This window comes from Poeciliopsis prolifica, unplaced genomic scaffold (assembly GCF_027474105.1).
Source record: "Poeciliopsis prolifica strain line A6 unplaced genomic scaffold, Auburn_PproV2 SCAFFOLD008, whole genome shotgun sequence".
Classification (NCBI taxonomy): domain Eukaryota; kingdom Metazoa; phylum Chordata; class Actinopteri; order Cyprinodontiformes; family Poeciliidae; genus Poeciliopsis; species Poeciliopsis prolifica.
This window is the reverse complement of record NW_026562383.1, coordinates 11382581-11408344: the sequence shown is the minus strand read 5'-3', so window position 1 is coordinate 11408344 and position 25764 is coordinate 11382581. Positions and strand designations below refer to the sequence as shown.

General features: G+C 39.3%; 3 protein-coding genes across 5 annotated transcripts; 1 reads left to right on the top strand and 2 right to left on the bottom strand.

Annotated features, from left to right (window-relative positions):
* Nucleotides 1–4752: 4752 nt before the first annotated feature.
* LOC129362235 (ADP-ribosylation factor-like protein 14) lies at nucleotides 4753–6464 on the bottom strand. The gene has a single exon (XM_055033673.1). The coding sequence runs from the start codon at nucleotides 6396–6398 to the stop codon at nucleotides 5793–5795; it is 606 nt and encodes a 201-aa protein (XP_054889648.1). The 5' UTR covers nucleotides 6399–6464; the 3' UTR covers nucleotides 4753–5792.
* A 3311-nt stretch (nucleotides 6465–9775) lies between these two features.
* Nucleotides 9776–18739, bottom strand: ppm1la (protein phosphatase, Mg2+/Mn2+ dependent, 1La). The gene is made up of 4 exons (XM_055032862.1): nucleotides 17836–18739; nucleotides 13971–14145; nucleotides 13391–13552; nucleotides 9776–12836 (listed from the first exon to the last, which is right to left on the bottom strand). The coding sequence occupies exons 1-4, from the start codon at nucleotides 18232–18234 to the stop codon at nucleotides 12481–12483; spliced, it is 1092 nt and encodes a 363-aa protein (XP_054888837.1). The 5' UTR covers nucleotides 18235–18739; the 3' UTR covers nucleotides 9776–12480.
* On the top strand, nucleotides 18735–25148 carry otol1a (otolin 1a). 3 transcript variants are annotated; one of them, XM_055032856.1, is made up of 6 exons: nucleotides 18735–18811; nucleotides 20259–20363; nucleotides 22083–22459; nucleotides 22533–22622; nucleotides 22757–22828; nucleotides 24046–25148. In XM_055032856.1, exons 3-6 carry the CDS (start codon nucleotides 22231–22233, stop codon nucleotides 24912–24914), a joined length of 1260 nt encoding a protein of 419 aa, XP_054888831.1. In that variant the 5' UTR covers nucleotides 18735–18811; nucleotides 20259–20363; nucleotides 22083–22230; the 3' UTR covers nucleotides 24915–25148. The 3 variants fall into 3 exon arrangements, with proteins under 3 accessions (XP_054888831.1, XP_054888829.1, XP_054888830.1); XM_055032854.1 differs by having other exon boundaries at nucleotides 22008–22459; XM_055032855.1 differs by lacking the exon at nucleotides 18735–18811 and having other exon boundaries at nucleotides 19998–20363; nucleotides 22008–22459.
* Nucleotides 25149–25764: the final 616 nt, after the last annotated feature.

The window sequence follows — 25764 nt, the reverse complement described above, 5'->3', positions numbered from 1 at the left end:
CAGTCTGTAAATGAACAACCTGACCTGAAAGTTGTGCACGCAGGTTAGTTGAGGGAATGATGTTTCGAAAGTGCAGGTGATCCACTGACTGAAAAAAAATGTACTGAAAGTAAATATTAGGTTTTTTTGTGGCTGCTGAGGCTGGGAGAGACCTATGATGTCAGAAGTGGCAGCCTCTGCGGGAAGCAAGGATTACCCTCATACAGAGTTTAATTCATCTTTATGAATTAAACCGAGGCAGGCCACCTGTTTAAAAACTACTTCCGTTAACCACAAAATCTCATATTAGAGTTACAATCTGTTAAAGTTTGCTTTAGGTATTAATATTTCAGGCTCAGCAGCTTCTGAAGCTCAAAGTTAGGAACAATCAAAATTCAATGTGTCATTTTGTTGACAGAAGAAATCATCTTAAGTTTTCCATGATGTATTTTGTCATTTACTAATAAGCAAGATATTCTTTGAAAATCACAGCCTAATTAAATTTTTCAATTATCTGTGAATGAAGTCATCTTGTGCTTCTCATAAATGTGATTTTTTTTTATCAACTTCCTAAAATAATTGCTAATGTGATTTTTTGTCAAGAAAAAAAAAATCTCCAGATCTTTAAAAAAAAAAGTTAAAAAAAAAAAATGCATTTTTGGCAAAAAATGACTGAGGCCTTTATTTTAGGAAGGTGTTAATGGTATCATCACCTTAGTAAATAATAAAGCTATTTTTTAATTTTGTTCAGTTCCTAATGAATATTAATACTAATCAATATTGATATATTAATACTGATTAATACTATGGAAATAATCTTGATTAATTGTAATTAATAATTTTTTGATCATAAATCAATCTATAGTAACTAATTCATTAATTAGTAGTAAACAAATCAACATATTCTGTAACATATTTATAGATATTTAATGAATAAATATGAATTCAATACTATTAATTAAACATCATATTAATTAATAGTAATTCATATTAATATTATGATTAATAGTGTTTGATTTTACTGTGATTTTGACAAGCATTACCTAGGATTTACAAGAAGACCTTTGTTTTTTTAAAGTGATGGTCTCAATCATTTGTTGATTTGGTTGCCATACAAAAACATTATGACAAACATGTAGAACAATTTTCCTGTAACCACCACCTTCATTGTTTAATTCATCCTGAATGCTTCGCTCTGGTTGAGTACTCTTCATTTGGAAAGTCCAGTGTCTTACAAGCAGATGAGCCTAATCATGTAAAAGACTATTAAAAAAAAGAGAAAAAATTACTTTTAGTTCCTCTTATCCAGCATTCTTGCTTGTTTTCAAAAACACTGGATATTATTGATAAAATCCAGTGTAATCTAGTGAGCAACTTTATTACTTTCCTACAAATGACAACATGGTGTTAAGACACAACTGTATCAACATCTTTTACCAGCGAACTGTGTCCTGTACATTACCCAGTGGATGTCCCTAAATACCACTCATAAGAATCTTTCCCATGCATCCCATGATGTGCCAATCTTAGGAGGGACTAAACTAAGGTTAGTTTCAAAAGTGCAGGTTATCTGCAGCCTGTTATTCATAAAGCAGTACTGAAAGTGAATAATTGGTTTTGTTTTGTCAGCTTTGGTTTGTATTGTTCCTTGTCGTGTGAACAAACTCTTCGGATATTTGTGGTTTCTGAGGTTGAGAGGCACCTGGGATGTAAATATCTGAGAATATATCAAAAGAAAAAAAAACTGTCAGGTACTCAAGATATAAAATTCAATTTCTTATTATTGAAAATAACAAATTGCAATAATAATAAGTCAACTTGGACTTTAAGACCTATTAATAACTACTTAGACATGATACGAAGTGATACAAGCTACTACATCTTGGCAGAAACCAGAAAACACAGATGTAAAAATGTTATGTCTAAATGTTAGAAAATATTTTATTTATAGCAATCAAGATGTTCATGTAAGAGATACATATGAAATCCTCTGTAATTTCATAATTGTAAATTATGAAACATTTTTACTTGCTGTGATGATTCACATCATGATTTTATTTTAGACATTTTAATCATCACATTCGTTCATTTCAATCTCACAAAATGTTTGCAAGAAATTTCAGTTCTAAATGTTGCTACTATATTGAATGTCATGTTGCTCTAAATGTAAAGATTTTCTTCTTTATCTAACTGTCACATCATTATGGTCTCAAGAAAAGCGGCAAGTAAATAGAAGAAGGAAGTTATTCAATTTAACCATTCTAGTGTTAAAATGCAATCTATTAAATTCTGTATCTGCTCTACTGAAAAGTTTATTTCTTGAAAAAAGAAAACTGATGAAGTGAATCTTTGGTTCATGTATTTCTTCACTTGTCACATTTTGGTTCATGCTGAAATCACAGAGGACTCGCACTTCAACTTGGACTTTAAGACCTATTAATAACGACTTAGACATGATTTATTTGACTCGTTTATGTTCACCAAACACATATTATGGTCAAATATTATTATTATATTCTTACACAAATAATGTCTAAAAAGATAAAATAATCAATCAGTTACATGACTTGAACCTGCAATTGAATAAAAGTACATGAAAGCTGTGAAAATATAAAGAAAATGTTAAGCAGCATTTGTGAAGTTTTACCATGGAAGTGCTTTTGAATACCAACAATATTAGTGTTAGTATTCAACACTAATATTGTTGAATATATTAATTAATTAAACAATTGATGGAGTTAATCAATTGTTTAATTATCAATATTTCTTTCTTCAGAGAAGCCAACTTTAATTGTATTACAATTATATTTGAAAAACCTCAAAGTCATAAACCAGGTTATGTTTGCAACACACTGATAGTATTATCCTTGGTTATTACCGTCCCTGTAAACTCAAGAAGTAATGTCATACAGCTTTGTTGCCATCTTGTGGACTTTTAGGCGAAAAGCACTTATGACTTATGAGCAAAATCTAACAAATAGATGACAAACAAACAAACAAAAAAATGCTAAAGAAGAAAAAAAAAGAATTTTCTATGAAGACTAGATAATCATGTGAAGACCAAATATTTTGTCACATATTTTTTCCATTGACATTGTGCAACATGTAATGTAACTCTAACCTCCTGCCAGTTAATGGATCTCGGTATAAATTGCTGTATCAATTTATTTAGCATTGGATTCCCTTGAAACCACACAGAGAGAAGTGTACATGCAAAGAATGCATTGTTTGCATCACAGATTCAAACAACGCATCTCTGACAAGAGCAAAAATTCATCTGCAGTAACTTGATACTGACTCGTGTCAATTTAGAAAACATCCAGACATGCTTTTAAGGGCCACTTCCTGCCATTATAACCCACAACCTAATCAAGCAGTCACTTTATCGATTATCTTTGCAAAGGCTATGATGTAACACAAAATGCTGGTTTCAACATTGCCAGTAAAACGAGCCCATACAGATTTAGCTCCTTTTTTTTCTGGGCAAAATTACAAAAAAGCACAAGTGCTGTGTATTGTAAAATTCAGGAACTCTCCAATGAGCAGTGATTTCTGTTTATTTATTTTTGAGCTTTTGAGCACTGCGCTGACCCAGCTTGACCCAACGAGTGAAACCTAAACCTTACTGCAACTGGATCTTATTGAGCTCTTGCCAGAGAGGAGTTTTAGACTATTTGCAGTTTGAAAGATCCACGTCAGCGCCACAGACAGCAGGACCCCCGCCCTTCATTTTTCCTACGGGAGGGCGTGTACGCTGTCCGTGGTCCTGAAACAATCCCACACCTCTGCTCGACCTGACTCTCCTCGCACTGTTTTGGATTTGAAGACCAATTGTTGTTTGTTTCCACGAGTCCAGGTCTCGGTTAGGAATTGAGTGGGCTAACGACTTAACGCCTGATACATTAGAAGGACTTCTGAGTACAATAAAAAAAGTTAAAGTCGGGCTTGTTGGAATAGAGTTGTTTTTGTTTGTTTGTTTTTTTGGGGTGTGGGGGGACATTTAATCTGGTCGCTTTGCTTTTCCTCTGGGCATGCGGTGACTCGTTGCTTCTATGTCTTTTTCGGTTCCGATCTCAAACAGATATGTTTTCCAGCAGACGTGGAACGCTGACCGTCTTCAGCATGTGCCTCCTCACCCGCACACTCGTCTCCTCGTACCGACGATGCCAGCTGAGCATCTGCAGGGACGACGAGATCTGCTGCAAAAACGCCACGCTCGCCCCTTGCTGCAAATCTCACGCGGACAAGACTTACTACAACATCGCCATGGTCACGCGGAAACTTTCAGGGGTGCTCATCATGCTGCTCCTCTTCGCCCTGGGCTACTTCATCCAGAGGATGCTGTGCTCCAAATCCAGGCAGCACAGCCCGCCGCCAAACGGACTGCCGCCGATCACGATGTCGCAAGAAATGCTCATGGAGAGCTGTTCGCGGGACACCTTGGCTGATCCACCTCCGGCTTCTGCTGCACACGTGAACCTTCCCAAATACGAGGAATGCAGAGATCTCCCGACTTACGAGGAGACCGTCGCGGGTGGAAGCAGAGGACGAGCGGGACCCTCCAGGACGAGCGACGCCGACGCTGTTTGAACACGCTTGAAACTTTAAGAAGTGGCGATCTGCGATCTCCGGCTAATGTTTCTGTTTTAGGACTTAAACTGTTTTGAATTCACCGTATTTCCTTGTTTGATCAATGTTAAGACACCATTTGCTTGTTTGCCGATCAGAGTAAAAATGTGTTGACAAACACTGATGTTTCTTCCCGTGGCTTTTATTGAAAATGTTGAGCGAAGTTACATCTGCTGCTCTGTTGAAGTTGAAATAATATTATTCCGACTCAAGCTTGAAATAGTTGATGCTGCGACAATATTTCAGTATTATGGTTGTCTCTCTGAAGATGATTTAACTTCCATACACTGTTTAAAAATTAATAACGTTTCCATTATATTTTAATCGGTATTTCCGAACATAAATTATGTATGATATTCAAAATATTGCAATGCAGTAAGAAATTTCAAACATATTTTTATGGGTTTTTTATGTTTATTCAACTAAGTTACATTTAAACGTTCCTCTATCATTTTGCCCTTTTGACATCTCTTTCTACAGCAAAACAAGACAAAACCAGGTTAGGTTTCTCCTTGCAGTAAAACAATGTCTAAATATTGTAGCAATAAATATTTCTAATAAACTGGAGGCAAAAGCGAATGACTTTCATTTTTAATTTAACCTGTTTTTGCCCTATTGAGATAACAGATCTCGTTTACGAACCTGGGCAGGATAGCAGCACCACAGTTCAATAAGATTTCACAACGGAGTGGTAAATTAATAAACGTCTCAGCGGCCACAACTTTAAACTGATCAGCAATATTTTCTTGCCCATGCTGGTCAGTCCAAGATTTTTCCAAGCATCAGATGTCGAAAACCCAAAAGCTTTCTTTTGCACTTCATGCGCTTGGAATGACAGTTTTCAAAAAATGTCAATTGAACAACGTAGCTACACTTTGTGCGTTCATATTTCAAACGGACTATTTAAAGAGCATCCAGAACCAGGAAGGTGGGCATAACGACCACTCGTGTGGCGCGTCTTCAGTGTCGACATCGAGGAGAAAATTGAATAATCAAAACAAAGTATTCGATGTCATTATAATCGAAAAACTGTGAAACACGACTAATGCAGGAAGCTTAAAAAGTCACTTATTATGACATGTGTTGTTCTGTGAACTGCACAGAACAATCATTTGCATGATATGATTCTCAGTTCGCAGTTGGCGCAAATAAGTTAAAAGAGGTACATATCATACACAGTGAGCTTATTGTTTGCTATTCGATCGCAGGTAGTGCACCGTGTCCTTGATATTGTCTTTGACGGCTCCAGGCTCAGAGGGGAGTCTGACCATGTGAACCACTCGCTTAAAGGCCTCCTCGACTCCGAACCCCGTCGAAGCGGAGCACGGCTGAACGAGCCAGTCTCGACCCGCGCACGTCTTCCTCATGTTGAACTTGTCCTTCATCTCGGTGACGGTCAGCGCACCGCTCACGTCCTGCTTGTTGGCGAGCAGAAGGACCGGGCAGCCCCGCAGATGGTCGCTGCGCAGCGCCTTCTCCATCTCGCCGCGCGCCTCATCCATGCGCCCAAAGTCCGAGGCGTCCACCACAAACACGACGGCTGCCGCGTTTTGGTAATACTCCTGCCAGTGTTCGCGCATCCTCCCCTGGCCACCGACGTCCCACACGGTCACGGAGATGTTCTTCCTGTTCTTTCTGGCTTCCAGCATCTCCACGTTGAAGCCGATCGTCGGGACGGTGGAGACGCTGACGTTGTGCTTCAGCTTGTAGAGAAGAGTGGATTTTCCAGCATTGTCCAGGCCCAGAAGAAGGACTTGAACCTGTGGTTGTTTGGAGATCGGATGGCCCATGGCGGTGTGGATTCGCACAGACACTTTAATGGTGTGAGGGGCAGCTGCATATCCGGCCTGGTGTAATGTTTGCACAATGCGTTGCCCGGAGTTTAATAGATAAGCTATTATCTCTGTGCTGACTATGATTCACTGTACTCTGATAAGTCGCGGAAACAGGGGCAAAGTTTCGACCTATCCTTCATTCAGAGTTGCATGATCTTTCCACCAACCAAAAATAGTATTATTTTTATGGGAACATTAAGTGAGGATGGGTGATTAGGTATTTGTTTAACAGGTAGTGACGGTTGTTGAATAAAAGACATCCTGCCATCCCCTTTGTGGTCATAAAAGCAGAATATTACCGTTTGAACTTCACAAATGGAAACTGTTTTGAACAGTCTGTAATAGTTCAAGTTTGAGCGCCCACAATATAATAGCTGTTATACTTTTCTGTATCTTTTGTGATGAAAACACCAAGACAAGCAGCTGGATATTCCCCTTTCTCACAACGAAATGAAAAAGGATTTTATTAACTTTAAAGTATGTTTTAGAAAATGTATACATAGAGAACAATATACTTCAACACTGAGCAGTTAAAAAAAGAAAACAACAACAAAAAGCCCCAACAGATCCCATCAAAAGAGAACAAAAGTCTTTTTATTTATTTATTTATTTATTTATTTATTTATTTATTTAAGACCAAATTATTAGTAGTATATGATGCTAATTTCAGCAATTCTAGCACTGTTGGTGTGCAGACATATCAAACAGCCCATTTCTCTTCTGCCCCTCCAAGGGTTTGTGTCAAAAGGTACCATAGTTAACACGTGACTGTGACGATAAATTTCCATCCAACCCTTCAAACCATCCATTTTCAGATCACCCTTCTCCCTATCGGGGTCGGGAGGTGCTGGTGCCTATCTCCAGCTGCGTTCTGGGCAAGAGGCAGGGTCACCCTGGACAGGCCGGCAGTCTGTCACAGATAATAAATTTCCAATATTTAAAAATTTTAAAATCCACTCAACATGGCATTAATGACAAATCTAATTAATCATAAAATATTTCAAATATAAGCAATATTTGACCATCATAAAACAAGACTGTAAATCTTTCCGCCTGCCAGTGCTTAAGTATAAATCAAGTTGCACTAGGCAGTAAAACTTAAATGAAGTGTGGAAAATGTCATTCAGGGAGTCTGAGTCCTCAATACAACAGATACCAAAACGTTCAATGTAAACACTGGGGTCAGACACACCATATCTTTTCAGTAATAAATAAATAATTTAAAAAGGACATATGCACAAATAATAATTAAAGTGAAAAGAAATGTGGTCTGACTTTATAAAAATGTACCAGTTCTAATTCTTAAGGTTTTACATTCAAACTAAAATATCAAAATGTAATACATACAAATGAAGTTTTTTTTTTTTTTTTTTTTTTTTTTTCAGTGCTCTATAGCAATAAATACAAATAAATAAATAAAAAGTAGAGAAAAATAAATAAAGCTTAGGTCAGACTTTGGAAGGTTCTACTGACACACATTCCAGTGAAAGTGGTTCCAGCACTTTATCCGACTTGACTTCTCTTTTTGTTTTGACTTCTTTTTAAAATAATAAAGTATACTTTACTCAAACGATTGAATCCATTGCAAAATCCAATGGATCAATGCCCAATAAATGAGCAACACGTGGCAGTACACATGTAACACTGAGTTCGTAAATGCAGGCTTCTGCCTGCTCAGCGTAACCCACAGTTGCACGTAAATCACTGCAGTGATCGGTGTGCAACCTGCTCCCCAGAGACTAACAGGCCTTTACGCTCGCCCCGCTCCACAAGCTGTAGCGTAGCTGAACATCAGCTTTAGGGAACCCAAATGAAAGGAACCTGAACAGAAAGGTATTCAGTCACAGCTCTACTGATTCTTCCAGTAAAATCCATGGCATTCCATGGATCAAATTTTCTTCCCATCAGGATCTGGTCCATTTTTCCCTCGGTTTCACCCAGACGCCACCTGTTGGGTTATCCATCACGTACACCAGTCCCTCTGTGTCACAACCACTCAGAGCCCAGGACTGGGGTGAAGATTTCTCCGCGGTCCAGGCAGAATGATGGAGACATCTCACCGGGGAGGGCACCTTTCTCTGAATGTGGACAATGGAGGATGGAGCAGGGGATGGATCCATTTTCAGCCTCATGTCTTCTGGACAACAGCGGTGGAAAATAACGCGGGCTTCAACAGGGGGTTTGGATTCGTGTTGTCCCATGCCGGTTGAAAGCTCAAGTAGCTTATTGACAGCTCCCAAAATGAAGTAAATGTTATTCTTTCTTCCCACAGGCACTTTTCCTCTGTCATCAATACCCTTCTGTTCTTTCGCTTATATTTGCCAAGTACACATGGCAAAGTGTTCCGGTAACACTGAGGTGTGACACATTTGCTTATAGGGCTGTTAGGCACCAATGTGGGGGGCGTGGGCATAGCAATAAGCTCATGTTCAAGCTATATTAAGTCAGTCCACCTGCTGCAAGCCGTCTCCGACCTTGAGTCAGAGGTGCCACCAGGGGGGACAATGTCCACCTCTATAAATACAAAAAGGCTTGTTCCAATTATTTTTTTCTGTTCTTCTTTTTCATGGTACAGTGATCTGCGAAAGTATTCACCTCCTTTAGATTGTTCTTTGTTTTGCTACCTCTCAACCTGGAATTAAAATGGAACATTTTAGTGTGTGCATAATTTCAATTCCACACAAACTACAACCTTGAACATTTCAGTTTCTTCTTTTTATGAGTTTGCTGCTTTTGATGCATCACCCCAAGATTGTTAGTGCCATCTTCCCATTTGGGCCCCCTTACAAAACTTATTGAGGTGCTTGCAGAGGGATGAGGAGTTGTGTACTCTCCTTTCAGGGCGAATGAACTTGCAGGGATGACATCGAGAAGAAGCTATTTCTGGCCTGACGGGAGCATGGCTGGTGGGGTCCAACAAGATCATGTGTTTCCCAGCATTAGCTCAGTACTAGTGAGTCATGTAGTAGCCACAGTAAACTGACTGATTTACTGTGCTTATTTAAACTTAGCGTCCTTTTTATGAGCACGCAGCTTATTCAAATTCCAGAACAGGTGATGAAAAGTCTTTATCTGATGATAGCTGCTTATGTTTTCATGTTCTGTGCTCTTGAGCAAGGTATTCAGAACTGACGGGTTCTAAATACCTGTTATCTTACGCGTGTTTTTATCTTGCCACGTGCGAGATAAAAACATGCATACATTGACATGTTGTTATTTGTATCTTTGTGTGACGTTCAAGAAATTATTTTTCTGGCTTCTGGTATTATAGAGTTGCTAAAAGATGAATATTTTATACAAATTAGCATGGTTTAAATACTCAGAATGCAAACTTGTCAGAGTAAAATGTTTTTATTGTAAACTTCTACTGAGGTACAGAAGGACAGAGATTAAACATACAGTATGCAGATCTTGTCGATCTGCCAGAGACATCCAAAAAACTCAATAAATAAGGCATCAGGTAACCTGTTAAATAAAGAAAAAATAGTTCTTATGGTTGCTCTCAAATGATAACATAGTCATGGTATAAAGAGGTAATAGTAGGAAGTGAAAGCAGTAGTAAATCAAGTGTGGCTTACTGGAACTTTCTCTGACATGTCGCTGCTGCCCATAAAATCAGCTGTGCTGCTTTGAGAGCATATCCACTTCATTACCAGCAGCATTGCTGGTAATGAATCATCATCTCATTTGTTTCACCACCCAAAGTCTTGTGTGCTCATCTGGTCAAAAACAGCGAGCTATGACCAACACTTTACTTTGTTCATTAACATTGAGATGCTGCAGATGGTGAAAACATTGAAAAGATGTAGATTTCAGATACTGAACCAGGTTTTACAAACATAAAAACCTTTTAATATTACTAAGGTTAGTGTTACAACTGGTTGATATGTCCAAATAACCATTAAAACCTGTGAGCACTCTGAAAAACTCCTTTGTTTTCCCAGCTTTTATGTGCATGTTTAATAAACGAACTCGCCGTTTCGGCCATAATTTCTCTATGAGTACCACCCACCTTCTGCAGACTTGAAAGAGTTAAAAAAAATCCAAAGAAAAAAAACATTATTTTTGTGGAATTAGATTTCTTTCTCCTAGGAAAAGGAGAAAGAAAATTGACGGAAACCTTTTAAACAATTCCATCAAAGCCTGTTCACAGAAAAAAAAAAAAGTACATTGATCATCTCAGCTTTGCAAATGCTATTTAGTAGTCATTTCCAGAAAAATCAGCAACATAAACATTAGCGAGTAACAACAGCCAAAATGTGCATCAGCTGACACAAAACATCCAACGTTTTCATTTTTTTGTTGTTGTTGTTGTGACAAAACTAATGTTGGGAGTCAGGATCATCAAGCACTTCTGCCATGCTGTTATTTATCCAGCCTTGAATGTATGTGTATCTAAAGAATGTATTTTACACAGGTCTGAACAGATGGAAATGAAGTGTATTTTGTGAAAAATCAGGATGTTACACCGATTTAATATGTGAGTGTGCAATTTACACTTTATTGTAAATTACTTTAACAGCTGGTATACAGATGGAAACGATGAGTATTTTATTACTCATCAAAGTGCAGCTGGTGTGAACCAGCTGCACTTTGTATAATCACTGTTTCCTTTTAAATCCCATTTTTCTTGACTCTCTGAAAATGGAAGCATACTTCGCTTCAGGGACCACAAGTGTCGCAAAGTGACACTTGTATCTAATCGAATGATTATTAGCCGAAACAATTAGAGCAGCTGGAGTCACTTGAAGCACTCAGCTGAGGCAATTAAATCTTCTCCAGCCTAGATAGAGTGTCTGCATATAATATGTTGAAATGTTCTTATCAGGTCATTACTGCAATAATTCCACAGCATCTCAAAGCTGAAAGTCTGTAGTGCCACAGAATGTTTCCATATAAGTGGAAAATTGATGGTTTACCTGAAGATCAGGATTTGTCTTTTCCATTCAGACATTCAGATGCATAGGAAAGTGATGCCGGCACGTTATTTGTCTTTGTGTGACGTAACACAAAACCAACAAACAATAGTATAATTGTTCTATGGACTTGGTGAAATCTTAGATTACATATTAGGATAAAAAAACCTAAAATTATTAAAAAATAATCAACTGCAAATTCTATTTTGTTTGCAAAAAACCCCCAATTAACTATTAAATTTTTCATTTCAGAAATTGCAATAAAAGAGGCTTCTCTTTTATCATTTACACTTTTTTTGACTACTTTTTGGAAGACAGCAAACAGATGTAGAAACATGTGCTTCTTAAGAGTTCGATAAGTAAAGGACCTCCAAAGTCACAGCAGGAGCACTCTGTTGTCTGCTGCCGTACTGGTCGAGTCGACAGCTTATTTATAGAATCCATGCAGTTCAGCATGCATTAATGCTGAATGCATGCTAAGGGCGAGACTGTCAACATTAAACAGGAACCATTCAAGTATGCAGGGGGTAAGTTTTGTACACTCAAAGGTTAGATTTGTGCACAGCAATGCTTCAAGTTAATTAAGTATATTGGATCTGCTGTAGCCTTGTTGTTTCATATGACAAACTGCTTCTGTTCAATAAGAAAGATTAGATACATACAATTCAGAGCATCAACATATTACCACAAGCCCGTGGTTTTGCATTTACAGCTTTAGCACCTTCCTATAGTAACAGTTTTTTCCTCAAAGCATCCCATAAAAAGCTTCCAGTGGAGTTGTACTGTCCATGTGCAATTTATAGTAAACAGAAGTAAAGCAGTCACAGTCTGGTATGTGCTGGTTAAGAGAAAATCCCGTGTCTGTAGTAGTTCTGTACCTTCTCTGCACTTATGTTTTTTTGTTTTTTTTTTCAAGAAATGATCATTCATACAAAGGTTAGTTACAGTATGTTTAAATGTCCTTTTCTGCATAACTTGACGATTGAAAAACATAGCTTTATTTTTACATGAGGAAATTTATGTGCCGACTTGTTATAGGTGCACACCTCAGCTTTCCTGTAACCTTCCTGCTGCATCCAGACGAGGGGTAAAAAAAAAAATCCTTCTGAGCACAGTGTGAGCTACACACCGGCCTTGCTACTGCCCCCAGCTCCACTTTTAAACTTTACCACCATGACTGTGATATTGTCGGGGCAGCCGCGGTAGAACGACTGGAGTACGATGCTCTTGGCACCGAAGTGAGGCTCGTCCAGGCGCTCGCGGACGAAGCGCACCGCCTCCTCATTACTGAAGGCATCCCAAAGGCCGTCGGATGCCAGGATCATGAACTCAGGCTGTAGTTTGTCCAGGTCAAAGGTCATTATATCTGGGTCGGGAATGACCACGTTCAGGTTCTTGAGAGGGTAGTCCCCCAAGGACCGAGACATGGCCAGGATTCCCTGAACTCGCCAGGATCCATTAAAACTGATGAAACCTCCTGCAAGTAAACATTAATACAAAGTTATTTCAGAAAAAAATGTCTTCTTCTGTTATGAAAAAGCTATTAAAACAAATTGTGACGTGGTTATGATCACTAAAAGGCTTTTATGGTATAGCTGTTTTGCAACAAATGAAATTAATAATAAAAATGATATTTGAGAAAAAGTTTAAGTACTTTGTAAAAACAAGTCTGATGAGGTAAAATTAGGTAAACTGATAACTCGACTTGGGTTAAAGTGGGTAAACGTTTAAAAAAAAAAAAAGAACTATTTGACAGGTGAACTGGACGCCATAGAGATTCTTAAACGACCTAATAAAATTGAGGGAAAAAAAAGAATAGAAATATAGAAGCCAGCAGTGTCTTACATAATCAAAATACAGAATTTGCAGAGATATCAGTGTGTAGAATTTCTTTTTTCCTGATGCAGTATATTTTAACAGAATGCTATTTTGGATTTCCCCTATAGATGGCAACAAAGAACACTAAAATCACAGCGAAGGGTGTTGCAGTAGATTATGTTGGATGCATTGCAGTGCTGCCTCAGCATCTACCTGCTCTCTTGATCCTCTTGCGCTCTTTCAGCTGGTATGGCTTGTGGTCGTGCGACAGTGCAACGGCGTTCCCGTCTTTGTCACACAACACTCCGCGAGAGTCTCCAACGTTGGCCACAGTGAGCTCTCTGTCTGACAACAGAGCCATCAGGCATGTGGTACCTGAATGAGAAGTTCCAAGGGAACAGCAGAAACCAGAACATGTTTAAAATCACATCATAAAAAATTCAAATATTTAAAATTTACTCAATATCTTGTTTTAATTACTACATAATTGAAAAAATATTGGATGTTGGATTTTCTTTTTACAAAACATTATCTGAAAAGTGTATTTGCATCTTTCATCAAAATTTTCCCTACAGGGTATGTTTAGGATGATGTAGAACAGATTTTTTATTTTATTTATTTATTTACTTTACCAGAGATTGTTTTAGGCCACATGAAGAGAGTACATGACAAAAATAAAAAATTATTGCGCCAAAAGTTTATCGTAGTTTATCATAGTTTCTCTCTTCATTGGGTTCTGCGGTTCACGTTAATTTATCCCCCTCCCTCCGGCCGCCCGCCTCCCCCTCCCGACCTGCTTCATCATGGTTGGCGGAGAGCTTGTCCAGCATCTCCCGATCCACAGTCAGGATGCGCTGCTCAAGAATGCTGGCGTAAGAGACAGCGCTCTCCCTCTTCTCCCTCTCCAAGGTCTGCAGCTGCTGCCTCAGAGACTCAGGCAGGTGGGCCTTGGCATAATCAGCTGCAGCCTGCGGCAGACAGGAAGCCAAAGGAACACAAACAGACCCACAGTGGCGATTAGAGAGACACGACAAGAAAGTGGAGGCATAGAGCAGAGTTGTGCTTTGCGTGGATGCTGTCACTGAGCTCAGAAATGCCATGAATGTGATGGAAATTTGGACAAAGAGAACAAGGTTTGCGTCACTTTGACTGGATTTTGCCAGATTTCATAATAACTTTATTATAAGCTGATCTGACATGTTTTTCTATGAGTCTTTGGTATTATTTTACCGTGTACCATTGAGCTGCATTGAGCAAGCAGCTAGTCGGAGCTGAATCATTGAACAGCCTCCTCATCTTTCACAAACAACTACTTGCTTCTTCCCTCAGTTTTCCTGCTAAAATATTTTTTAGACCAAATAATGCAATTAACCATCTTAATTCCTTTCTTTATACAGTCAATGTTTCTTACACCTTGAAAACAAATAATTTAAATCATTTCACATTATTCATGATGCTGCTTTCTGATGTGGCGATGTGCTTAAACAGTTTACAGCAAATATGGCCTTTCATGTGAAGTTTGCTTTCAATTTCTATTTTCAGAAGTAAAGCTTCCCTTGGCAGGGACTTGACTGCGCACAGCACAAAGACAGCCACAATGCTGCAGCGAAGTTACAGTGCTAACGATCGCAACGCCCTCTCTTCAGTTTTCTTTAGTCAAACAGTTTGTCATCCTGCAGAATGTGAAATTGCAAATCCGCTGCAGCAAAGGTGTGTGAACCAGAGGAGAGGCATTAGCCCGAGATTATGAAATTGTAGATAAAAACAAAATCCTACTTAACATGGGAGAAACATCGTCACTTTTCTGCCCCTCCCCTCACCTCCCGTTCTGCTGAAAGAGTACTTGCGCATTATTTAATTGGATAGAGTGGTACTCTTTGAGACTGGATGAGGGAAAGAGCTTTAAGTGCAGTTTTCCATTTGCAGCAAAAGGCAAAAAAAAAAACTGCAGGATTAATGCAGTTGCAAACCTTTTTAATAGCCAAAAGATTTTACTGCTGGTGCATTTAATTAGTGAATGTAAAATATGGGAGCTGTGGTATTAAAAGTGGACTGATGTGTAGCCTGGGTTTCTTGCTGACATCACTGTTATATCAAAATGGTTTTGCTCCTCTCTCAGCCTATGGCTATAAACTTGAATTTGATAGAGCAAAGTTGTAAATGTGTGTGTGTGTGTGTGTGTGTGCGTGTGTGTGTTTCCACAACATTAGTCTCTGTATATCAAGCTCTGAAAGCAGCAGCAGCAGCTATAGTGCTGACTTTCATTTTCAGGGGCACAACTCATGATTCAATGAATACAGCAGGGAGGGGGAAACAGACATGTCTAAAAAAATGTTCTTTGTGTTTTCAGGTCTGTGACACAACACACTGTTCCAGTTCTCCTCATATTGCGCTGCAGGAGCATCACTTCATTCAATATAGTTTTAATGCATTCACAACTGATTCCAAAGCAGAAATCTGTCTTGACGCTTAAAAGGAGAAATATATGGAAAAATGGGTAAACAAGTGTATGCATTTGTTGTCTAATGCACAGTAAACAACAAAAAGTAACTTGACATAAAACAATAGCCGTTGCCGTGAGGTATTGCCATTGAGCGTGAGGCAGGGTTATCAGACTGATAAGAGCAACAAATATTAGTGTATAGGAATAAAATAAACAAAGAAGTCCAAATGAGCAAACACCGGCTACACTGTGTGTGCTGCCACAGCATGTAGGACGGGCGCATCTGACATTTCTTGTAAACCAGACAGAAGACCACGAAAGTTACATTTCCAAGATTTAAACTTAATTAGCAAATTGAGGGTAAATTTATGTTTTTTTGTTTGTTTTTTTTTAATATGTAAGCCATTGGCCAGTGACCAGAAATGGAAACTTTGAGCTTGACTTCAGCAGTTCCTCTGGTTTATCTAAGAAAAACTAAATGTTGTCACTGAAATGACACTAAAAACAATACATATTTTTATTGAGTTATTTTTTTCCAGAAATATCAAAATCCCATACAATAAAATGCTCTCATTGATTTAGTTGAAACCTAAGAATTAAGAGAAAGTGGCAGTTCTCTGAAACTGACAGGAGGTTTTCTATTTCTATGTTAACAGTAGATATTTACAACTTATCACTTTCCAAACGGTCATGCAACATTTGCCACTCTAACAAGTTTTATTTAGCTAGACTGAGGTCAACCATTGGCTGATGCGTCGTATCTATGCAGTGACAAGTTCTGCGAGCCAGAACACTGCAGTGTGGACATGTGTTGTGAAAGGGAGACAAAATTAGCTTTATTCAGTATTTTTATTCTGAATCCTTTATTCAATATCAGCAAGGTGTTTAAAAAGGAAGTGGGAACGCACACAGTTGACTCCCATTTTAACACTAACCATGCTGTTGAAAAAGATGCAGTTTAAGAAATCAACTTAAACTGCAACTATAGCAAACATTTTTTGTCTTTTTTGTAAAGCAGTGTTTTTTCTCATTTCAGAAATAATTAAAGAACACCACTGAAAAGTCTAGGAATATATATCTTGGAATCCTGCTAAAATTGGTCATGAGGCATTTGAAACAGAAACAGGAACTGATTGACAAGTTTCTTAAATATTCTCATTAAATTTTACCAACTGATTACAACAAAAGGAAAACTAGTTCACTTTCAATCCAAGCAAACTACATGCTACAGAACCGATCACTACACAAGCATAAGAACTTATTATTTTGGTACAACTAGTGACAACTAAAGAAGACTTGCTTCATGCACTGAAAGTGTTTTTATAGCCAGGCAGTGCTCTCACATTTAATTCAGTTCAGTTTGTTAATAAAGCCTCATTTCACGACAGGTGTCGTGTCAGGGAATGATGGGCTCTAAGATTTCAATGTCAGGAAATGTCGACCAGCAAACGGAAACAGAAGCCGACTCTCTTAAATACTTAAGCAGCACGAAAGCATATTTGTGACGATAATGCAAACTGTAAACTTGTCTCCTCTTTGTTGCAGAGAGTGCAGAGCTCACAGGATCCATCGCTCAGAGAAGTCTCAAACTGCACTCCCTCAGAGACAGATGGCGTCTGAAACCAGAAGTCTTCAGGCTCAGCATGAGAAAATACTGACCCTTGACAGTGAAGGGAGTGAAATGGGGGACAAAAAGCACACACACACACACACACACACACACACACACACACACACACACACACACACACACACACACACACACACACACACACACACCCACACACACACACACCCCACACACACACACACACACACACACACACACACACACACAAAGCTCATTGTTACAACCCTTGAGTCAACTCCCTGAGAGCCACAGCCATTGTCGGGGTGTTAATGCAATGAAATACAAACAAGTAAAAAAAAAGGGGAAAGACTGTTTAGTTTGAAAAGTTTACAAAAATCCAAATAGTCAAAGCAAAGGATTTTTGGTTCAAACTTTGTAATTCATAATTGTTCCCCTTACATGAGGAACATTTTCCCTCCTCACATGAGGAGTTTAGTTTTTCTGGCAAAAAAAAAAAACTAAGAAAGCAAACGTCACATTTGCCTTCTTTGGTTCAGATCGAGTTTGAACTGAAAACAAATGCAACATCCACCGCATCTCAACCCAATGCAGCAGCTGGAGTGAAACGGGCCGGCCGTACAGTACCTCTCCCCCGTGACCGTCGAAAATCCCGAATATGGACGGGTGGCTCTTGTTGGTGATGTCGGTGAGCACCTCGAACCGGTCCTCCATGTGATCCCTCCGGCCCTGTATGGAGTACACGGCCACGTTGTTGTTCTTGAACTCCCAGGTCTTGGAGAACTCCGCATCCAGGACGCTGAGGCCTCCCAGGCGCTCGTTCTGCATCATCTCCGCCACTTTCCCCTTCACCATCTTCACGGCATCCCGGCTGGACTTGACGATGGTTTTCACCTCGTCGGTGTGAAAGAAGTAGCTCCACAGCGCCAGACTGATGCACAGAAGGAACAACGTCTCCGGCCTGAGAAGAAAATAGCGCATGATCCGACCCAAAAGAGACAGGAGCGTCATTGTGTCTCCTATCATCACACGCAACCGAGCTGCAGTCTGACTACCCCCCTCCTCTTTTGGCACGGCTCACTCCATCCGCTCCGCGAAGCTGTAAAGAGATCGATTTACTCTCACGGTGACGGACAAAAAACAACGGGATTTAGGCTCTGAAAACGCTCCTCCGTGGGCCGCTTTCTCCGGAGTCTCCCAAGCGCATTCGCGCACTAATCGGGCGGAGAACCAACGGGCCCGCTCTGTCGGTGACTCTGACCGACGTCTTGGTCCTATCCTCGGCCACCTGAACAGCTGCAAGGGAGCTGAGCAGATCTCCCGCATCCCATCACCGCTGAATGGCCGAGTTTTTGGGTCAGACGCACATCGGAGAGCGACATTAGAGTCTCAGTGCTGTGACTTGGAGGCGTCCTCCTTTTCCGCCTTTGACCCCCTTTTCTTAAGTGTGTATTTAGCCTCCGTATGAATATGATTATTATTATTATTTCCACACTATACGCCTCGTTTCTTGAAAATTGTCTCAAGGAACGGGAGACGACGGGGACGCAGCCGGAAGTGGATCGTCTTAATAAAGCTACGCATGCGACGGAGAAGCAATAAGGTCTGGGCAAAGCTTGCATCGAGAAGCCTTTATTCTGAAAAGACAAAGCGGAAGCGGTTTCTACAATGAACAAAGTGACGCTAAAGTCCACACAGTCTGCTGACAAGTGTGCGCAGCTGCGAACTCGAGCGAAACGCTCGACAAGTCGCACGCACCACGGCTTGAAAATACTGTGACGTCATCCCGCAAGTTAGACTTCAGAACCAATCACAAATCATCTAAAATATTTCCCTATAAAGCATAGCATGTGCTTACGACAATGAGCAAGAAGTTATGATTCGCATTATAGAAAAAAAAAAAACACGCCATATTTCACATAATCCACTAACGTGGTTAAAGAGAAAGTGCATTTTATTTTACTTAATTTAATTTTTAGCTACTTGTTGCTATGCCATTCACTGTTTTAACAAGAAAAACAACATGCACCAAGAACTGCATGCCATAAATGTCGCAGCAAGCTTTTATTTCTTATGTCCCCGAGAAACAACAGTTTATTTTTTTATTAAATACAATATGCCTAACATACAAATAATTGGGCCATTATACCAAAGCATATTTCATATGGCAGAGACACATTTAACTAAATCTGATTTTGGCACTCTTCTTGCACAGATTTGTTATATGCATGGGAATTTGAACTTACATTTGATTTGTTCAACATATTGAGAAAAAGGTTGGAATCTACACCACTTGATAGAATTCCTGCTGCAGAAATGAAGGATATAATGCCATGGGGAATCTAATTACTTATTTAGCAATGGCTTTCATGGTGTATTGTTTGAGGAATCAGAAATTCCAGTTTCAAGGTTTTCAAGCACAAACTTGCCCATAACCTCCATGCACTACAATTCAGTCAGATTGCAGCCGAGATTAAACTCATGCAGCATAGACAGAGAAATAAACAAAGTTCTTTCAGTTTGGCAGGACAATAACGGAATACCTAAGATTAAACCGTGTTCCCGCATTATTCTTCTCTGGTTTTCTGGGCTGATCTTTCAGTGTGCTTGATCAAGGAAGTAAATGGTTGGCTCAGGGTTTCCTTGCCACCTGTTTCAAGACATTGATCCTCCTCCCACAGAGTGTACAGTGATCCATTGATCTGCTTTGAAGTACTGCCAGACAGTGTGATTGCTGCCCTTTACACTTAGTTTGTTATGAAATGCCTTTTCCTGCAAACTGCGTTAGAACAAAATGCATAATGCTAATAGAATCTTTTGTAAAGTTGCATGTCTTCCTGTTTTCAGAAAAGCAAATGTGCATAAATAACTCTTTAATGGTTGATGTAGTCTTGGGGGAATGTATCCATATCCCATTTGTAAAGAAGAAAGCCCTTCTTTGTACACAACCTGCTTTGTTTCGTATCCATCCAAGAGTCACATAATCTGTCCAGTCCAGCCCACCTACGACTTGATAACCATCTGTGTTTTGTTCTTTTATTGGTGTGAAGGTGCCGAAGTTGTGCTACATGAGCAATAAAAAGGGGGGCTGGAAACACCACCAGTCCCTGTTTGGTTGGGATGGAGTGAAGAATCATCACAGTCTACATAACCAGGTAAATATATATATTAGCTTCCTGGATCCTGCTCCTTGCTACAGAGTTTATTTCCAGAAAAATCTTGAAATTAAACTTTAAAATAAACTTGGATTTATTACTTTAAAATAACATATTTTCAACATATGTGTTGAAAATATGTGTATTTTTCAACACGTGTTGAAAGAAGAGGGCTATTGAGATTCTTAGCTGAAATGGCACCGTGGTTAGAAATCTTTAACACTTTATGAACTACATTTTCTGGTATTTACACTTCTTGATTCAAAAAATTTTTCCTTTTTGTTTCCTAATTTATTTGTATTGCATCAGCAATAAGGCAATTCAAATCGCTTTGTATGATAAAAGTATGTAAAGCATGTTTTTTGTGACAAATACATAAACAGACAAAAATATTACATATGGAATATTACTTGTGAAGTATTAATGTATCAGTAGTGTTTCCTGCAAAGGGAATCTTTCAGGTCAGTGACATCAATGCACCCAAATTCTATCACAAACTCTTGCTGTTGTATCTGTTACTGACAAATGTCTCTACCATCAAAGCAGACTGCTTTCTTATTCAAGCTGAAATTACTTCTGCATGGAGAATTTCAGTTTCTCTTCAATATAGGACTTCCGTCTTTTTATTTCAGTTCCACAATACAATTTTAGGAACAACAGCAACATGTGGACTGGCACTCTTTTTATAAAGTACGTCTGTAACCTGGAAGGAGAACAGAAGTTAAAATTGCATGATGGTTTCAATCTTGGAGTTTGACGGTGGTTTCTGGTCTTTGGGATTTTACCACATGCTTTCTAAATCTTTCTGAAGTTTTTAAGCTCTGCATGCTGAAGGTCACCTGAAATCTTTGTGGTTTTGCTTAAAATAAATAAATAAATAAATAAATATGTTGTATTCAAATTTTATGAGTGCCACATGGAGGTGGCAGCATTGTTTCTTTAGTGGAGAAAGGTAAACTGGTCAGAGTTTATTGAAAGTTGGATGGAAATAAATACAGGTACTTTACTGTAGAAAACTTGAGAGAAACTGCCACAGCTTCGAGTCTTGGCTTTTTGTTAGCTTTCTGCCAAGACAAAACCCCCGCAGCAGGGTTCAACGAATGGCTTAAATCAAATCAGATTGTTGTGTTATGATAGTTCAGTTAAAGTCCAAACTTAAGATCAGTTCAGAAGCTCACACAGGGACACAATTGAACATATTACAGAGAAGAGATTAATTTACAAAAATCAAAATAGGAAAACCCTCTATCATTATTCTTCCACTTCACAATTTTGTCCTATTTTGTGTTTGATGCAATCATATTATAGTACTCAGTGTATTTTGAGTCAAAATGCACTGCATGCTATTCAAAGCACATCTATTTTATTCAAATGTGAAACCCTTACTCATAAATATTAAACCTGCTACCTGTGACATATTTAACAGTAATCCAAATTTATTCATTTTAGTAAAATTACAAATGCTGTTTTTCACTTGAACGAGAACCTTGAACTCCACCTCTGCCTATATCGTCAACAGAACTGACTTTTTGATTGGCTTTCGAAAACAATGCTGCTCCTCTGAAGACAGCTATTTATTTTTTTTGTGAATCTTTGAAATAAACAACAAGTAATCCATCTTCTAACTTCCACCTGATCATTCAGCATGCCATCCGCTTCTCTCCTCCTGGTGACCACCGTCTTTATGGCCTTCATTATTATGCTCACGTCTGGTGGCAGAACCACACACTGGCCCAAACCGCAGAACACCAACAAGCCTCCTCAAACTGGGACCAGCGGTTTAGGTGGGGGAGGACGGCTTGGACAGATTGCTACAAGAAACCCATCTCCCTCCAGCAGTCTGCACACAGAAGAAACAACTGGGTTTATGACCGACGGATTCTCCCTGTCACCGACAGACAGCAGCACCTTCAACAGTGAGGCTTACCCAACTGAGTACCTCACTGATGCAATCCTCCCCCCTGGAAACGCCCCTGGAAATTATACTTTTGACTACAATGAATGCTTCTTCAATGTTTGTGAGTGCTGTCCACCAGAGAAAGGTCCCAAAGGACCGACGGGCGAAAAGGGCTCACCGGGGGAAAGGGGCCCGCCAGGTAAGATTGGATCTTTGTTTTCCTTTGCATAAAATTTTGGAGGCCAAACTTAATTTCTCCTCCTATTTTTTAGGGTTACCAGGACAAAAAGGAGAAATTGGACCCCAGGGTTCTCCAGGACCAGCTGGGTTACCTGGGCTCAGTGGACTAAACGGCGAGAAAGGTGCAACAAGAATGAAAAGAAAGATACTTGTTGATGCTCTATTTATGCTGTCTGCTTGTCACAAAAAGTTGTCTTTTTGACAAGTTTTTCTCTTTTTTGTTTGTTTGTTTGTTTTTTCTCCAAAACTGCCAAAGGTGAAAAAGGAGATCAAGGGCCAAACGGCTTACCGGGCTCCCCTGGAATCCTAGGGAAACCTGGCGAGAAAGGTTTGTAGCTTCTTTGAAAAACTAGATTTGGATCACCTGCCAAAACATGTCAATGTTTTTCTCTGTAGATATATTTCTAATGAGGCTACTGACAGGGAATTGTATGTCTGTACAGTATGTCTGTAAATTATATGTGGTGACACAGACAGTTACTATTAAACATGATAACTAAACTTTGATAGGTGATTAGGCAAGGCTGGTATAATTTTTCTTCCACTTCACATATTTTGCATTATGCACGTTAAATTAGAAGATCAGAATAACCTTTGTTTACAAGGCCGACTTCTCAGTAAATGTGATCCAATCTTTCACACAAACTGTCTGGAGATCTTAAAAGTTATGAAGGCATCTACGCTCTCTGATTTTCAGGTATTTCCACTGATTTTGTTTTATGGATTTTGTTTTATGGATTTAAGTCAGATGACTGACTGAATTTTAGTGAACTTGTTTTCTTTTTTCTTCTTTGCTTCCTCTATGTTTTGGATCATAATCTTGGAGGGAGTTGGGCATGTTCTCTCCAGATACTCTGGATGAATGGATGGATTATATTGAAGGATTTCCCTTCAAAACTCTCTATATAAAAATACATTCTTTTTATTTTGACTGGTTCTATGAATGCACTGATGCCTTTTCTGACCAAATTGATAAAAATGCAACAAAGAGTCCAGGCAAAATGATCATGTTGCAACAGTTCTAAAATGTAAAATTTGCAATTAGTCTACAAATCACTTAATAATATTCAGTCAAAACATGTTTCTAATTTGCTGTACTTGTCAAGCATGAACCATGCAGACCGATCAGGCCATCAGAGGCGAGCTAACTCAATGTGGCTAGGAGCGTAACTTTAAAAAGCAGGCTGAGTTGAAATGTTTTTGTTATTTTCCATCGATTTTCCTAAAGGCCTGTTTGGATTACTTTCTTCTTCGATGTTTATGATCTATTTCATCATCATAATGTATTACACATCTTTTATACAGTGAAGGGTTTTGAATCATTTGTATGTGTAGATAGCTCGGGTTCTTGTTGACATGGTGTGAATTTCCAATATGGATATATTTTGGAGAAAAACATTGATGCGATCCCTACTTTTATGCTACAATATTTAAAATTAAAATCAACAAACATACCTGCAAATGGTTTAACTGCATCTCATGATTCAAAACCTTTTATAATTTCTCTCCTTTTTTGTTTTTACATAAACTCTTCACATGCCGCAGGTGATTTGGGCCTCAAAGGAGAGAAAGGTGAAAATGGGATCAACGGGCTGAAAGGAGACGCAGGACAAAAAGGAGAGCCTGGTCACAATGGAACTATGGGTACCATTGGGCCTATGGGTCCTCCAGGGACAGCTGGAACGAAGGGTCAGAAAGGTGAACAGGGACGTTTGGGAGAATGTCTACTTGGTGAGAGAGGACAGAAAGGTGATCTTGGTGATCCTGGACCTCCTGGTCCAAAAGGTGAGATGGGTCCTCAAGGAGCAAACGGCACTGATGGTTCAAAAGGCGAAATGGGGCCAGCAGGAGAGAAGGGAGACACTGGCGCAAGAGGGCCTCCAGGTGCAAGGGGAGTAGCAGGAATGAGGGGGGAGAGGGGAACTAAAGGTGTACGGGGCCCTCGGGGCCCAAAAGGCGATCCAGGTGAGAGCTTGGAGCCGGTTCGTTCTGCTTTCAGTGTGGGTTTGTTCCCAAGTCGGTCCTTTCCTCCACCCGGACTGCCTGTGAAGTTTGATAAGGTCTTTTACAATGAGGAGGGTCACTGGGACCCGGCACTCAACAAGTTCAACGTCACACTCTCGGGAGTGTACTTACTCTGTTATCACATCACTGTGCGCAACCGGCCCCTGCGGGTTGCTTTAGTGGTGAATGGGGTGCGGAAAGTGAGGACACGAGATTCCCTTTACGGCCAGGACATCGACCAGGCTTCCAACCTCGTCCTGATGCAGCTCAGCGAGGGAGATCAGGTGTGGCTGGAGACCCTGAGAGACTGGAACGGGGTTTACTCCAGCAGCGAGGACGATAGCACCTTCTCTGGCTTCCTGATTTACCCTGACTCAACTACAAAAGCAAGCGCTATGAACAAGATTTGACTACAACTTCTAACTATACAACTTTCTTACGTTAACTCTTTTTCCAACTGTGGCTTGTAGAGGCTTATCTCTTAGCTTATGTTTCTGTAAAATATTGCAGCTTAATTTTTTTTTTCTTAAGAGTTACTCTGATCAAGTCAATTATTTTGCATGTTTTACTACACTAGGACACTGAGAGAGCATATTTTTTTGTTTCAAATTTTGTTTCAAAAATAATTTTTAATTGAAACTGCATTAAAATTACTCTGCTTGAAAGAACACTTATGTATGGGCTTTGGTTTGTTCAGAGAGACAGTACTAATTTCATCAAGGACTTGGGATTTCAGTAAGAAAATCACATCAATTCTTGAGACCTTAAATTATCCCAAGTAACCACTAGAGGGCATAATATGCTCATATTTGGCAAAAGTAATTACTGGGGACAATAATGTCGCGTTTTGCATTAAAAGACAAACAAACAGGTTGCAGAAAGAAACTAAAACAAGACATGGCTGTAATTTTAATATCTGAATCTAGTCACTCAAAAAAAAAAAATTAATTAACTTAGAAAATCAGGAAGTTCTCTGCAAACATGTCTGTGACTTGATACTAATCACAGAACTTGATGGAAAACACTCAAAATGTTACTTTGTTTTTGTTTTTTTGTTGTTTCCTTGACTCACTCATAACAGTTAAGTTGAATTACCTTTCTATAATTAGAATGGAATTCTGAATATTAATAATCCTGGCTTATTCTCTTAATAACTAATCACATTTATCACAATCAGATAAATTTTCCATGATTACCGTCAAGCCAACTGATTCTGTGTGTGGAGTGCAACAGCCTTCCACTGCTCCTGAAAGACACACC